The following is a 15,873-nucleotide window of genomic DNA, read 5'->3' on the forward strand; positions in this document are numbered from 1 at the left end:
GTTTGAGAGGTGTTTGCTTCTTCAAATTCAGACACCAATGCAAAAGTATATTGTGCCCATTGTCAATGCTTCTATTTTAACAAAGGACATGAAGTATGTGGAAGAAAAACTAGTCAAAAATATTTTTAAGTCATTGAAATTGAAAAAAATAAGTAAAAAATTTTTGTTTGTATATCATGCAATGTTCTCTATTAAAAAACAGCATATTAAAACCTTTTCAAACTAACAAATATACTTAGTAAATTAGCAAAATATAAAATTAACATACAAGTTATAATTCCATACACTTAAACTATCTGCTAAAATAGAGAAAGAAAACAATCTTATTTACAATAGCACTAAAATAATGAATTTCTGAGAACAAATTTAACCAAGAAACTCAAAAACCTTTCAAGTAAAAGATTTATCAGTGAAAAAGAGAGGTAACACAAATTTAAATATATTTTATCAATTCAAAGAATAAATGTTAAAGTGCCATATTATTCCTTTTTTTTTTTTTTTTTTTTTTTTTTTTTTTGAGACAGAGTTTCACTCTTGTTACCCAGGCTGGAGTGCAATGGCGCAATCTCGGCTCACCTCAACCTCCGCCTCCTGGGTTCAAGCAATTCTCCTGCCTCAGCCTCCTGAGTAGCTGGGATTACAGGCATGTGCCACCATGCCCAGCTAATTTTTTGTATTTTTAGTAGAGACGGGGTTTCACCATTTTGACCAGGATGTCCTCGATCTCTCGACCTCGTGATCCACCCGCCTCAGCCTCCCAAAGTGCTGGGATTACAGGCTTGAGCCACCGCACCCGGCTAAAGTGCCATATTATTCTAAGTGATCTGTAGATTCAATAAACTCTGTATCAAAATTCCAGTGACTTTTTTCACAGTAATAAAAAATACAATCCTCGGCCAGGCGCGGTGGCTAAAGCCTGTAATCCCAGCACTTTGGGAGGCCGAGGCAGGTGGATCACAAGGTCGAGAGATCAAGACCAACCTGGTCAACATGGTGAAACCCCGTCTCTACTAAAAATACAAAAAATTAGCTGGGCATGGTGGCGTGTGCCTATAATCCCAGCTACTCAGGAGGCTGAGGCAGGAGAATTGCCTGAACCCAGGAGGCGGAGGTTGCGGTGAGCCGAGACCGCGCCATTGCACTCCAGCCTGGGTAACAAGAGCGAAACTCCGTCCAAAAAAAAAAAAAAAAAAAAAAATACAATCCTCAAATTTATAAGAAACTACGATAAACTGTGAATAGTCAAAGCAATCTTAAGAAAAAAGAACAAAACAGAAGAACGTCATACTTTGTAATTTCAAACTATATTTCAAGACTATACAGTAATAAAAACAGGATGAAATGTGCAGAAAGATGAACAAAAAAAATCCACTACTCTCACACATTTCAGGGATGATGGAAAAAGAGAACTTAAAAGATGGTTTAAGATTAACTATCAGAAAATTATGACGATATCTGTGTGTCTAAACACAGAAAATAAAGTCAGATTATATACTCTCTTACATGACATGAACAGGACTTTGGCTGTCACTGTAAACTTGAAGGAAGATTACTGAAGGGAAAGTAGAATTCTTAGAAATTTTAAAAGCATAAGACAGAAGATGCCCCTCTGTGACAGTAAAATTTAAAACATTTTTTTAAAAAGGCTTTCCAGAAACTATTTCTTTGAATGTGGCTTCCCAAATCACTGGCTTTCTCTTTGACTTTGGATCTCTCATCCAGGTTCCCTGTTGTATTCACTCTCACTTACCTGGGGCTTTGGCCACCATCTCATGTCTCTTTATATTCCAGGGCTTTTTTTCTTGCTCCAGACAGGCGATCAAGTCTGGCTTAGAGACAGCAATACCTGTTTTATTAAAAATGAGTAACATGCATCTTGCTCATAATCTCCAATTACCAACTCAGTAATGAGCTCAGTAAAGAGCATGTAATAGAATATTCTAATACATTTATTCCAAAATACCCATTTATAACATTAATTTCTAAATATGTAGAAAGTATTTTAATTTTATAGGTTCTTAATTTTATTACCTGGTACTATTGAATTAAAATTGGTGGTGGCAATTAGATTTTAAGGTGTGAGCAACAATATTTTATGCCAGTAAACTTTTGAAATTACCACGAATCTGAAGTGAAGGAGACACATCAGTTAAAGAAATGTGGTAAGTTCAGGTCAAGATAAAACATCTTGAAGAAAATTTTTTCTACAAGGAAAAATTCTACAATTTTCTTGAAAACAGAAATCTGCAAGCATAAATCACAAAAAAAAAAAAAAAAAAGATACAAAAAAGAAATTAAACCTATGGGGTATACTAGGACTCTAGGAATTGCATATCAAAGTTATTCTCACCCAGAAAGACCAGATGTCTGTAGTTCTCTAACATCACATTCCTATATAAATTCTGCTGTGCAGTGTCCAGGCATTGCCACTCCTCCAAAGAGAATTCTATGGCCACATCCATAAATGTCAATGGTCCCTGCAAAACACACACAAACATACATATATTTACCAAGTGGTCATGAGGAAAATTTTTTATTTGACTCAAAGTAAAATGGAGAAAGTAAACAGGACTGGTTCTGACTTATAAGACTGACTAAAATTACTCAATAAAATAATTTTCAACAAAAAAATATTCTCTAATGTATTATCTAATTCTGAGAAAAAAAAAGAGTGGTATAAGATCCATAATATCAGTGTATATATATTTTTCTGGATAATAAAGTATAACATTTAGGGCATAAACATTAATATGTACAAGGTTGAGTGCTATATTTACATCAGACATTATTAACTGTGTGTATTTTTTAGATGGAAAAGATATGGTTGTGTATATTACTCAGATGGAATAGACATGTTGAGTTAGAAGATATCACTCAAATTTTAATGTGTACAATAAGCTGGAGATTTTTTTTTTTTTTTTTTTTTTTTTTGTCTTTTTTTTTTTTTTTGAGACGGAGTTTCGCTCTTGTTACCCAGGCTAGAGTGCAATGGCACGATCTTGGCTCACCACAACCTCCGCCTCCTGGGTTCAGGCAATTCTCCTGCCTCAGCCTCCTGAGTAGCTGGGATTACAGGCACGTGCCACCATGCCCAGCTAATTTTTTGTATTTTTAGTAGAGACGGGGTTTCGCCATGTTGACCAGGATGGTCTCGATCTCTCGACCTCGTGATCCACCCGCCTCGGCCTCCCAAAGTGCTGGGATTACAAGCTTGAGCCACCGCGCCCGGCCGAAGCTGGAGATTTTAATGCAGTTTGTTTTTTTTGAGAAGATTCGAGATAAAGTCTGAGTTGCTGTATTTCTAACAAACTCATCAGTATTCAATGATTTGGCCCCAAAAGACTGTTTTTCAAATATCCAGTAATTAAATGAGTCTGTGTTTTTCTCAGTTTTTCTAATTTGTAAACAAAGATGAGAGCCTTCATTTTCCAAAAACAGATAAATGCAAAGAAAGCCTAAGAAAGAAGGGCAGCTGTCAGATTAAACGTGATGGTTTCTTCACATCAGCTGCATAAGATACTTGATGATGAAGAGGAAAATATCTAATTCTATAGTTAAAAAAATAAAAAAGTGCCAGAGAGCTTATCAACCAAGTGATTTATTAACATCAACTTCAGTAGAACAAAATTTTATGATGTCCCAATGCACCCAGAAGGACACACCATTACTGCCCCAAAAAAGGTAAATTACAGTCTGAATTTAATATAAAGAAACATCAGGTTTTTTTTGTTTTTTGGTTTTTTTTTTTTTTGAGGCGTAGTTTCGCTCTTGTTACCCAGGCTGGAGTGCAATGGCGCGTTCTCGGTTCACTGCAACCTACGCTTCCTGGGTTCAGGCAATTCTCCTGCCTCAGCCTCCTGAGTAGCTGGGATTACAGGCACGAGCCACCACGCCCAGCTAATTTTTTGTATTTTTAGTAGAGACGGGGTTTCACCATGTTGACCAGGATGGTCTCAATCTCTCGACCTCGTGATCCACCCGCCTCGGCCTCCCAAAGTGCTGGGATTATAGGCTTGAGCCACCGCGCCCGGCCCGAAACATCAGTTTTATGCAAAATTTAAGATACAGATATCTTCCATGTTCTGTAATTTGTTTTTGAGATGGACTTTTACTCTTGTTGCCCAGGCTGGATTGCAATGATGTGATCTTGGCTTATCATAACCTCCACCTCCTGGGTTCAAGTGATTCTTTTGCCTCAATCTCCTGAGTTGCTGAGATTACAGGTATGCACCATTATGCCCGGCTAATTTTGTATTTTTAGTACAGCGGGGTTTCTTCATGTTGGTCAGGGTGTTCTCAAACTCCCAACCTCAGTTGTTCCACCTGCCTGAGCCTCCCAAAGTGTTGGGATTACGGGCATGAACCACTGCACCCAGCCCTGTTCTGTAATTTTTAATAATGATTTTAAATAGTCTTTCTTTAGCACCCTTGAGAGCAGATATCTCCTAATATTTTTTTAGAATTTTCTGGGTAATAAATACCATACTGCTTCAATGAGCATTTTCTTAATCCTGTACTGCAAAGACACAATAAAGAACAAAGATGAAACCTCAACATTATGTGTCCTCTGTCTTCACTAAAAACCCCAGGATTCCCTTAGTAGGAATTTTGAGTATCCACACCTTCTCATGTTCAACAGCCACAAAGGGAACATTTTTAATATTGCAGATTATAAATTCATGGTGAGATTTCTGCATGGCTATAAAAAGCCATAATGTAGAGAAGGCTCTAGTATATAGAAAAAATATATATTTTTCAGAGACTTTGACTACCATAAGAATTTTTCAAGTACTTAAGACAAACTCATTAGGGAGGAAAAGCACAAGTAGTGATGTACAGGTTTGCAAGTACTATATGCATGGCATTTCAGAAAGCAGAGTAGACATAGATCTTGATCTGAGACATGTCTGGCCAAAATAAAAAAGGCCATTTGTTTTCACTTTCTTCTCCTTCTCTAGGATTTTTTCTCAGATGAAATTCGCTAGACAAATTACAGTGGTATATTGAGAATATGCCCTTAAAAGTGTGAGCACCATAGGTCTACCTGCTATCACCATATCCACAGGCAGAAAGACAAAGACAGAAAAATGTCACCCATTTCTATCCTTTATAGCAGAAGAGATTAGAAACAGTGGGCTGCTCCACAGAGATAAAAGTATGCTTCTCTTTTTTTTTTTTTTTTTTTGTCTTCAGGAGCCATCCCCTGACATAGACACCAGCAATTTCTGCTACAGTAATGGAAATATGGGCCACACTGTCCTGTCCCTACCAAATCCAAACAGAACAGGTTCTTGGACCACCCTTTAATGCAAAAATGGAACTTAGCTCTCACGAATGTATTTTGAACTCCTTCCTCATACTTAATTTTTGCCTTACCTTAGGGTCATATGAGACAATTAAAACAACATGGATGTTTCTGTGATAACCTGTTTTTTGTAAGCTTAAACTGACTTTCTCCTTAGCTAAGAGCTGTTCAGGCCTCATGTTAGCTTCTTGAGCTGGACAGACTCCATCTTAGCTTTTTCATTTTAGTTACTCCCCTCATTAAGTATGTAACTGTAGTATGTAGCTGGGGCAGGATAACACATCCTGATGTGTGCATCTGCTGATAAGAGACTGAGTTAAGCAGTTCCAGCAGAGCCTGGTAATGCAGGTGCTGTCGAGTACCCAGAGCCCCCATATCTATAAGTTGTATGTCTTTATATGACAGCTCTAGCCTTGCACCTGGTACTGTTTTACTTCTTATGTATTAGTTTATCTTTTAACATTTTGCTTGCTCAGCTTCTGTGAGAAAAATTGCTTCGGCTAGAATCCCTCTCCCTTTTCAAATTAGGGTATAAGAATACCCTTAACATTTTCCTTGGGGCCGAGAGAATTTTAGTCATTAGCCACCTCTTGGTCACCAGCATAATAAAGGAATCATAATTCAATCTCAGAGTGTGCCACATTCCTTGACTCGATAGGGTATAACAATTCCACTCAGAACAATAAACAGAATCTATGAAAAGGGCACAAGTAAGGAGAGTTCTGCAAAATAGCTAGGCAATACTAATTAAAAGCCTGGGCTGATAACTCCTTAACTAAGCATTTCCTCTCAAGCTCTAACGAGCTTATAAATCACTTGGTAATTTTGGCCCCACTCTGTGAAATGAAATTCTGCAGGTATGGAAAGGGTCCATAAATGGGTCTTTTAAACAAGTGCCCTATCAATAATGATGTTTCTCCCACAAGGCAATTAGCATTAGTTAGAGAAATGAAGCACAACACAGAGTCCCTTATACTCAGCAGTCTTACAACACGAATACTTCTGGTACAAATAAAGATAATCATTCTTTATCTTAAAGTATTATATTCTTTGCTGACTCTTTAAAGTTTACAGAAAAAAACAGAAAGCAGCAATTTCTGAATAAGTTTGCATTTGGAAACAACATATGCACATGTATTAATGCAATTTTTATTAAGCAAGTACTATGTGCTCAAAAGGATGTTACAGAACACTGTGAGAGCACATTATATGATTTAATCCTAATAACACCTTCTGAGTTGATACTAAGTGTTCAATAATTCCAAGGCTTTAAATAACAGATCTAACATTTTTATTTCTATTTCTGTTTATCCGTCGTTAATTTTTTTCACAAAATGCATAGAATAAAAGCTAAATATAGACAAATGAGGGGAATACAGATGGAAAGAGTTTAAAGCAATTTACATAAATTTTTATTGTGTTTATATTTACTTTCTTGTGACTTGTGAATCAGCTACTGGATCTGAGGGAACAGAAAACAAGTAGCCAAATGGAATGTCGCTGCAGGCACTGGGTTTAATAAAAAAATTAAAAAGTGAGACCAGGGCCAGGCGCGGTGGCTCAAGCCTATAATCCCAGCACTTTGGGAGGCCGAGGCGGGCGGATCACGAGGTTGAGAGATCGAGACCATCCTGGTCAACACGGTGAAACCCCGTCTCTACTAAAAATACAAAAAATTAGCTGGGCGTGGTGGCACGTGCCTGTAATCCCAGCTACTCAGGAGGCTGAGGCAGGAGAATTGCCTGAACCCAGGAGGCGGAGGTTGCGGTGAGCCGAGATCGCGCCATTGCACTCCAGCCTGGGTAACAAGAGCAAAACTCCATCTCAAAAAAAAAAAAATTTCAAAAGATTAAAAAGAAGAAACTTCTCTCCAACTCATTATGTAAGAACAGCATCATTCCAACACCAACACCTAACAGAGATAAAACAAAAAAAGGAAACTTCATGTCGATATCCTTGATGAATATTGATGCAAAAATCTTTAACAAATGGCCGAGCACAGTGGCTCATGCCTGTAATTTCAGAACTTTGAAAAGCCAAGGTGAGTGGACTACCTGAGGTCAGGAATTCAAGATCAGCCTGGTCAACATAATGAAACCTCGTCTCCACTAAAAACAAAACAAAAAATTTAGCTGGGCATGGTGGCACACGCCTGCAATCCCAACTACTCAGCAGGAGAATCGCTTGAACTGGGAGGCAGAGGTTACAGTGAGCCAAGATCGCACCACTGCACTCCAGCCTGGGTAACACAGGAAGACTCCATCTCAAAAAAAAAGAAAAAGAAAAAAAGAAATCTTCAACAAACTACTGGCAAAGCAAATCCAGCACTGTTACCAAAAAGCTAACCCACTATGATCAACTAAAATTTATTTTGGGAATATAAGGTTTGTTCGACACACACATATAAATAAATGTGATTCATTACATAAACAGAATTAGACAGAAACCACAAGATTATCTCAACAGATACACAAAAAGCTTTCAATAAAACTTAACAATTTTTATGTTAAAAACGCTCAACAAACTAGGCATTGAAGGTACATACGTCAAAATAGTAAATTATCTATGACAAACCTACAGAAAACCTACTGAATAGATAGAACCTGGAAGCATTCCTTCTTGAAAATTGGCACAAGACAAAGATGGCTTCTCTCAACACTACTATTCAACATAAAATTGGAATCCTAGCCAGAGCAATCATCCAAAACATACCAATAAAAGGCATCCAAACAATAAGAGAGGAAGTAAAACTATCCCTATTTGCAAACAACATAATTCTACATCAGGAAACCCATATACTCATGGGAGAAAAGCTCTTTAAACTGACAACTTCAGTACAGTCTCAGGATACAAAATAAATGTACAAAAATTAGTAGCAACCCTATACATCAAGAACACCTAGGCCAAATTCAAATCAATAACACAATCTCATTCACAACTGCCACAGAAAATAATATCTAGAAATACAGATAATCAGAAAGGTGAAAGATCTACGACATGAATTACAAAACAATGCTTAAAGCTAGAGATGACACAAATGAAAAACCACTTTATGCTCATAGACAAAAAAGATCACTATCATAAAAACGATCATACTGCTAAAATAAATTTATATGCAATGCTAATTTAGTCAAATCACAAAAATATTTTTAAACAGAACTATTTTAAAAATAAACTATTTTAGGCCGGGCGCGGTGGCTCAAACCTGTAATCCCAGCACTTTGGGAGGCCGAGGCGGGTGCATCACGAGGTCAAGAGATTGAGACCATCCTGGTCAACATAGTGAAACCCCGTCTCTACTGAAAATACAAAAAATTAGCTGGGCATGGTGGCACGTGCCTGTAATCCCAGCTACTCAGGAGGCTGAGGCAGGAGAATTGCCCGAACCCAGGAGGCGGAGGTTGCAGTTAGCCGAGATCGTGCCATTGCACTCCAGCCTGGGTAACAAGAGCGAAACTCCATCTCAAAAAAAAAAAAAAAAAACTATTTTAAAATTCACATTAAAAAAAAAAAAATAGCCAAGGCAATCATTAGCAAAAACAACAAAGTTGGAGGCATTACAGTATCTGACTTCAAACTATACAGCAGGGCTACAGTAACAAAGCAACATGGTACTGGCATAAAAACAAACTCATAGGACAATGCAATAGAAGAGGAAAATCTAGAAATAAAGCTACAGACCTACAACCACTGATCTTCAACAAAGGTGACAATAGGTACGTGGGAAGAATTTTCTATTTAATAAGTGGTGCTGGAATAACTAGCTGGCACTATGTAGAAGATTGAAACTGTACCGTTTTGTAACACCATGTAAAAAAAATCAACCCATGGTAAATTAAAGGCTTAAATGTTAATCTTTTTTTTTTTTTTTTTTTTTTTTTCTTTGAGACGGAGTTTCACTCTTGTTACCCAGGCTGGAGTGCAATGGCGCGATCTCGGCTCACCGCAACCTCCGCCTCCTGGGTTCAGGCAATTCTCCTGCCTCAGCCTCCTGAGTAGTTGGGATTACAGGCATATGCCACCATGCCCAGCTGATTTTTTGTATTTTTAGTAGAGACGGGGTTTCACCATGTTGACCAGGATGGTCTCGATCTCTCGACCTCGTGATCCACCCGCCTCGGCCTCCCAAAGTGCTGGGATTACAGGCTTGAGCCACCGCGCCCGGCCAAATGTTAATCTTAAAATAAAAAAAATTTTTTTTAAAAACGTGGAAGGTAAGAAATACTATTCTAGACATAGAAACTGGCAAAGATTTCACGACGAAGACATCAAAAGCAATTGCAACAAAAGCAAAAATTGACAAATGGGATCTAATTAAACCTAAGATCTTCACAGCGAAGCAGACTATCAACACAGTAAAGAGACAACCTACAGAATAATAGAAAATATTTGCAAACTATTTCAAAATATTTGAAACTATTGAAACTATTGCAAACCTTTGATCTTCGGACAAAGGTCTAATATTCAGAATCCATAAGGAACTAAAACAAATTTACAAGAAAAAAAAACTCACTTAAAAGAAGACAAAATACATTAAAAAGATGTTTACCTTGTGGCTAACAAACATATTTTTTTAAAAAAACACTCATCACTAATCATTAGAGAAATCCAAAAGAAAACTACAATGAGAAACAATCTCATACCAGAGAGAATGGCTATTCCTAAAAAGTCAAAAAACAGCATATGCTGGCAAGGTTGCCGAGGAAAGGGAGTGCTTATACACTGCTGTTGGGAGTGTAAATTAATTCAACCATTGTGAAAAGCAGTGTGATGATTCCTCACTCAACTAAAAACAAAATTATCATATGACCCAGTAACCTTGTAATTGGGTATATACCTAAAAATATATAAATTATTCTATTATAAAGACACATGCACAATAACGTTCGTTGCAGCACTATTCACAACAGCAAAGACGTGGAATCTACTTAAATGCCTATCAATGGTAGACTGGACAAAGAAAATATGGTATGGTTGACTATGACAGCAGATGCCTGTAATCCAGCGCTCTGAGGACCGAGCCGGGTGAATTGCCTGAGCTCAGGGGTTTGAGAACAGCCTGGACAGCATGGCAAAATTCCATTTCAAAAAAAAATACAGGTCGGGCGCGGTGGCTCAAGCCTGTAATCCCAGCACTTTGGGAGGCCGAGGCGGGTGGATCACAAGGTCAAGAGATCAAGACCATCCTGGTGAGCAAGGTGAAACCTCGTCTCTACTAAAAATACAAAAAGTTAGCTGGGCATGGTGGCGCGTGCCTGTAATCCCAGCTACTCAGGAGGCTGAGACAGGAGAATTGCCTGAACCCAGGAGGCGGAAGTTGCGGTGAGCTGAGATCGCGCCATTGCACTCCAGCCTGGGTAACAAGAGCGAAACTCCGCCTCAAAAAAAAAAAAAAAAAATACAAACAGAAAAATTAGCTAGGCATGTTGACACAAGTCTTTAGTCTTAGCTTCTTGGAAAGCTTAGGCAGAACTGCTTGAGCTTCAGAGGCTGAGTTTTCAGTGAGCCAAGATTACACCACTCTACTCCAGCTGGGGATAAAGAATGATACCCTATCTCTAAAAAATAAAAAACTGAAAGACTTAATAAAAACAAATATGGGCCAGGTGCAGTGGCTCACCCCTGTAATTCCAGCACTTTGGGGGGCCGATGCAGTGGATCACCTGAAGTCAGGCATTCAAGATCAGCCTGGCCAACATGGCAAAACCTTGTCTATACTAAAAATAAAAAATTAGCCAGGTATGGTGGCAAACGCCTGTTAATCCCAGCTACTCTGGAGGCTGCAACAAGAGAATCACTTGACCTGGAAGATGGAGGGTACAGTGAGCTGAGACTGTGCCACTGCACTATAGCCTGAGTGACAGAGCAAGACTGTTTCAAAACAAACAAACAAAAAATATGCTACCAAAACATAATGGAATACTCTGTGGCCATAAAAACAAACAAACAAAAGATTATGTCCCGCCAGGCGCGGTGGCTCAAGCCTGTAATCCCAGCACTTTGGGAGGCTGAGGCGGGTGGATCACAAGGTCAAGAGATCGAGACCATCCTGGTCAACATTGTGAAACCCCGTCTCTACGAAAAATACAAAAACATTAGCTGGGCATGGTGGCGCGTGCCTGTAATCCCAGCTACTCAGGAGGCTGAGACAGGAGAATTGCCTGAACCCAGGAGGCGGAGGTTGCGGTGAGCCGAGATCGCGCCATTGCACTCCAGCCTGGGTAACAAGAGCGAAACCCCGTCTCAAAAAAAAAAAAAGAAAAGAAAAGAAAAGACAAGCTTTAGCCGGGCACGGTGGCTCAAGCCTGTAATCCCAGCACTTTGGGAGGCCAAGGCCGGTGGATCACGAGGTCGAGAGACTGAGACCATACTGGTCAACATGGTGAAACCCCATCTCTACTAAAAATACAAAAAATTAGCTGGGCATGGTGGCGCATGCCTGTAATCCCAGCTACTCAGGAGGCTGAGGCAAGAGAATTGCCTGAGCGCAGGAGGCGGAGGTCGCAGTGAGCCGAGATCGCGCCATTGCACTCCAGCCTGGGTAACAAGAGCGAAACTCAGTCTCAAAAAAAAAAAAAAAAAAAAAAAAAAAAAAAAAAAGACAAGCTATAACCACCGGGTTAGCTTTAAAAAAAAAAAAAACAGAGCACAAGGAGATGCCTCTCAGCCCCAGGGCATTCACCTGCTCACCTCCTGCTACACTTCATACATACCCCGGGTTGTCTTATATGAGAAAATGACCCAGGAGCTGATATTCAAAGAAATTCTAGCAGACAAAGCCATGAGAAGAATCTTGGTTTTTCTCCAGACAGTACTGAATCCCAGGTCCAAGAAAAAACTGAAGGGTGGCTAAGGACACATCTCCCTGTAAAGTTTCCAAAGGGAAACCTTGATTCAAAAACATTCTGATAAGATAGCTGTGTCTAGGGAAAATAGAAATACATATATATTTACAAACAGAAAACCAGTCTTTTCAAATGTGCCATCAAATGCTTTGTCAAAAAATGATTAATTAAGGCCGGGCGTGCTGGCTCACGCCTGTAATCCAAGCACTTTGGAGGCCAAGGCAGGCGGATCACCTGAGGTTGCGAGTTCAAGAACAACCTGACCAACATTGTGAAACCCTGTCTTTAAAAAAAAAAAAAAAAAGATTAATTAAAATAGGTATCAAAATGTACACTAAAGGACAAATCGTTTTATAATGTGAATTAGGGAGAGGAAATTAGTGAATGGGAATGTCGAAAGGAACTGGAAATTAACTATTTTACTGCAAGGCAGAGTCGAGCTGGAGAAATACAGGGTAGAGACAGACTTGAGGTCCTGCTTGGGATACATGTGAAAAATGAAAAATGCAAGATCCCTGTGGGGTATGAAAATAATTAAATGGCTGGCAATTAGGCTGAGGAGGCTCTAGTACCTAATTGCAACTTTTAAAAAATCTAATTCAACTGGGCATGGTAGCTTACACCAGTAATCCCAGCACTCTGGGAGGCCGAGGTAGATAAATCACCTGAGGTCAGGAGTTCGAGACCAGCCTGACCAACATGGTGAAAACCCGTTTCTATTAAAAACACAAAATTAGATTAGAGCGGTGGCGTATGCCTGTAATCCCAGCTACTTGGGAGGCTGAGGCAGGAGAATCGCTTAAACCCGGGAGGCAGAGACTGCAGTGAGCCGAGATGGCACCACAGCACTGCGGCCTGGACGACAGAGTGAGACTCCGTCTCAAAAACAAAAAAAAGACGATAACTGCACAGACGCCGACAAGAATGGTCTTTTCTGAGGATCCGGCAAGATGGCAGAGGTAGAGTAGAAGAAAAAACGGACCTTCCACAAGTTCGCTTACTGCTGCATGGACCTGAATCAGCTGCATGGACCTGGATCACCCGCTGGACACGTCCTATGAGCAGCTGATGCAGCTGACAGTGCGAGCCAGCGGCGCCGCTGAACCCGGACCTGAGGCGGAAGCAGCACTCACTGCTGAAGCGCTTGCGCAAGGCCAAGAAGGAGGCCCAACCCAAGGAGAAGCCAGAAGTGGTGAAGACGCACCTGCGGGACTTGATCATCCTGCCCAAGTTGGTGGGCAGCATGGTGGGCGTCTACAATGGCAAGACCTTCGACCAGGTGGAAATCAAGCCAGAGATGACTGGCCACTACCTGGACGAGTTCTCCATCAGATACAAGCCCGTGAAGCACCGCGGGCTGGGCATTGGGCCACCCACTCCTCCCGCTTCATCCCCCTCAAGTGGTGGCTCTTCTAATAAAGGTACAGATTTAAAAAAAAAAAAAAATCCAATCAAGTGAATTTTTTTGTAAATTACTACATTGGGGGGAAAATTCAGGCTTAAACTGCAAACTGCCAATTACCTTTAGATTGCATAACCAAAAATTTCCATCCTCATGGTAAGAATTAATAAACTACGTAAGGGCCAGGCGCGGTGGCTCAAGTCTGTAATCCCAGCACTTTGGGAGGCCGAGGCGGGTGGATCACGAGGTCAAGAGATCCAGACCATCCTGGCCAACATGGTGAAACCCCGTCTCTACTAAAAATTAAAAAATTAGCTGGGCGTGGTGGTGTGCGCCTGTAGTCCCAGATACTTGGGAGGCTGAGGTGGAAGAATTGCTTGAACCCAGGAGGCGGAGGTTGCAGTGAGCCGAGATTGTGCCACTGCACTCCAGCTTGGCACCTGGCCACAGAGTAAGACTGTCTCCAAAAAAAAAAAAAAAAGAAAGAAAGAAAGAAAAGAAAGAAACTACGTAACTGTACCCAAACAATTAGTGAATTTGGTTTTCATCATTATTCACCTTATAAAACTCTTTCCGTCAAACCCCTTCAATAGACCATAAACTATAACCCATAGCTGAGTGCTCTACAATTTTAGAATCGCTCTTTGATTAAATTCTTTAATATTTTTACGGCGACTTTCATCAATTTTTAACAGGAGAAAACAGGAACTGGGAACCTCATGGACCAAAGCTCTTGGCATTCCTGAACCCGCACCCCGAGTCAGGGTTCTCCCGACGACCCTCCTGTGGTCCCTGCACAATCTGAGAGAGACGCGGTGCTGCAGGTGCAGAGCTGCCCTAAGCGGGCTCCAGGCCAGGACATAGTCACTGTGCAGAGAAGAGACAGAACGCCCAGGGCCAGTTGTCAACACAGCCTCCATCTTATGGCTTAAGGGGACTGAGGCTGAGGTGGGCAAGGAGTTAACTAAGGGACTGTGGAGCTGACTGCGGTGAGGCCTGAGTCCGCCATAGCCACTTCCAACCGGTTCCAACCAGCCCCTTCCCCACTGTCGGGACGTGGGACCGGCACTCTCACCATTTCTGGGCTGCCAGGGGGTCCTGGAGTCTTAGCTGTGGATCTCCCCATACCGCAGGTCACGAGGCCTCAGAGAATGGACCTCTAGGAGCAGAGAACAAAGCCCTGTGACGACGTGACCCAGAGCTCCGGCAGCAGCAAGAGACAAAGGCCGCGCCACATCCCGGAAACCGCCCTTTCCGCTCCAGCTGCATGCCTGATTGGACAGTTTCCAGCCCAGAGTGTCTGATTGGATAACATTTAAAGGCCCTCCGCCTTCAAGCCCTGAGTGACAGAAGATATGATCAGACGCTGGGCTGAATGAAGAAAAAGGGACAGCCCAGGTTGCAGCCTTTTCAGGAAGGGCTTCCTCCCAGAGGTAAGCCAGGCCCACCCGAGAGCACGGAAAATTCTTTTTTACTCTTTCTCTTTTTTTTTTTTTGAGACGGAGTTTCGCTCTTGTTACCCAGGCTGGAGTGCAATGGCGCGATCTCGGCTCACCGCAACCTCCGCCTCCTGGGTTCAGGCAATTCTCCTGCCTCAGCCTCCCGAGTAGCTGGGATTACAGGCACGCGCCACCATGTCCAGCTAATTTTTTGTATTTTTAGTAGAGACGGGGTTTCACTGTGTTGACCAGGATGGTCTCGATCTCTTGACCTCGTGATCCACTCGCCTTCGCCTCCCAAAGTGCTGGGATTACAGGCTTGAGCCACCCCGCCCGGCCAACTTCTGGTTAATTTTAAGTTTATATCAATAGTGCACAATTTAGCTGTTTTCATTAAGCCAACAATGTTTCATAAGTATACACAAGCAAAGGTTATTCTGTCTTGGCCTGGTTTTTATCGCTTATAACCCTTATGGCAAATCTTTTTTCTTTTTTTGAGATGGAGTCTGGCTCTTTTGCCCAGGCTGGAGTGCAGCAGTGGCACAATCTCAACTCACTGCAATCGCTGCCTCCCAGGTTCAAGTGATTCTCTTGCGTCAGCCTGCCAAGTATTTGGGACTACAGGCACATGCTGCCATGCCCAGCTAATTTTTGTATTTTCAGTAGAGACAGGGTTTCACTATATTAGGGAGGCTGGTCTTGAATTCCTGAACTTGTGATCTGCCCACCTTGGCCTTTCAAAGTGCTGAGATTGGCCAGGTGTGGTGGCTCATGCCTGTAATCCAAGCACTTTCGAAGCCAAGGCAGGCGGATCACCTGAAGTCAGGAATTCAAGACCAGCCTGACCAACTTGGTGAAACCCCATCTTAATTTTTAAAAAAA

At 41.2% G+C, this 15,873-nt stretch overlaps 2 protein-coding genes and 1 pseudogene across 2 annotated transcripts in view; 1 reads left to right on the forward strand and 2 right to left on the reverse strand.

The window, feature by feature from the left end:
- Positions 1 to 15,873, reverse strand: part of LOC120362643 (uncharacterized) — a 70,790-nt gene that overhangs the window by 14,677 nt on the left and 40,240 nt on the right. The window lies entirely within an intron of this gene.
- LOC101048743 (zinc finger protein 273-like) lies at positions 1,503 to 14,794 on the reverse strand. The gene is made up of 3 exons (XM_039465472.2): positions 14,628 to 14,794; positions 2,351 to 2,477; positions 1,503 to 1,846 (listed from the first exon to the last, which is right to left on the reverse strand). The coding sequence occupies exons 1-3, from the start codon at positions 14,676 to 14,678 to the stop codon at positions 1,743 to 1,745; spliced, it is 282 nt and encodes a 93-aa protein (XP_039321406.2). The 5' UTR covers positions 14,679 to 14,794; the 3' UTR covers positions 1,503 to 1,742.
- Positions 13,101 to 13,590, forward strand: LOC120362686 (small ribosomal subunit protein uS19 pseudogene; annotated as a pseudogene).

This window comes from Saimiri boliviensis, chromosome 14 (genome assembly GCF_048565385.1).
Source record: "Saimiri boliviensis isolate mSaiBol1 chromosome 14, mSaiBol1.pri, whole genome shotgun sequence".
NCBI classification, from domain to species: domain Eukaryota; kingdom Metazoa; phylum Chordata; class Mammalia; order Primates; family Cebidae; genus Saimiri; species Saimiri boliviensis.

Excerpts from the sequence above, each read along its gene's own strand:
- LOC101048743 (XM_039465472.2), bottom strand. The coding sequence starts at position 14,678 with ATGGGGAGATCCACAGCTAAGACTCCAGGACCCCCTGGCAGCCCAGAA. Across the intron at positions 2,478-14,627 it reads CCCCTGGCAGCCCAGAAATG|GGACCATTGACATTTATGGA; the intron begins GTGAGAGTGCCG and ends TGTGTTTTGCAG. Across the intron at positions 1,847-2,350 it reads CAGACATCTGGTCTTTCTGG|GTATTGCTGTCTCTAAGCCA; the intron begins GTGAGAATAACT and ends TTAATAAAACAG.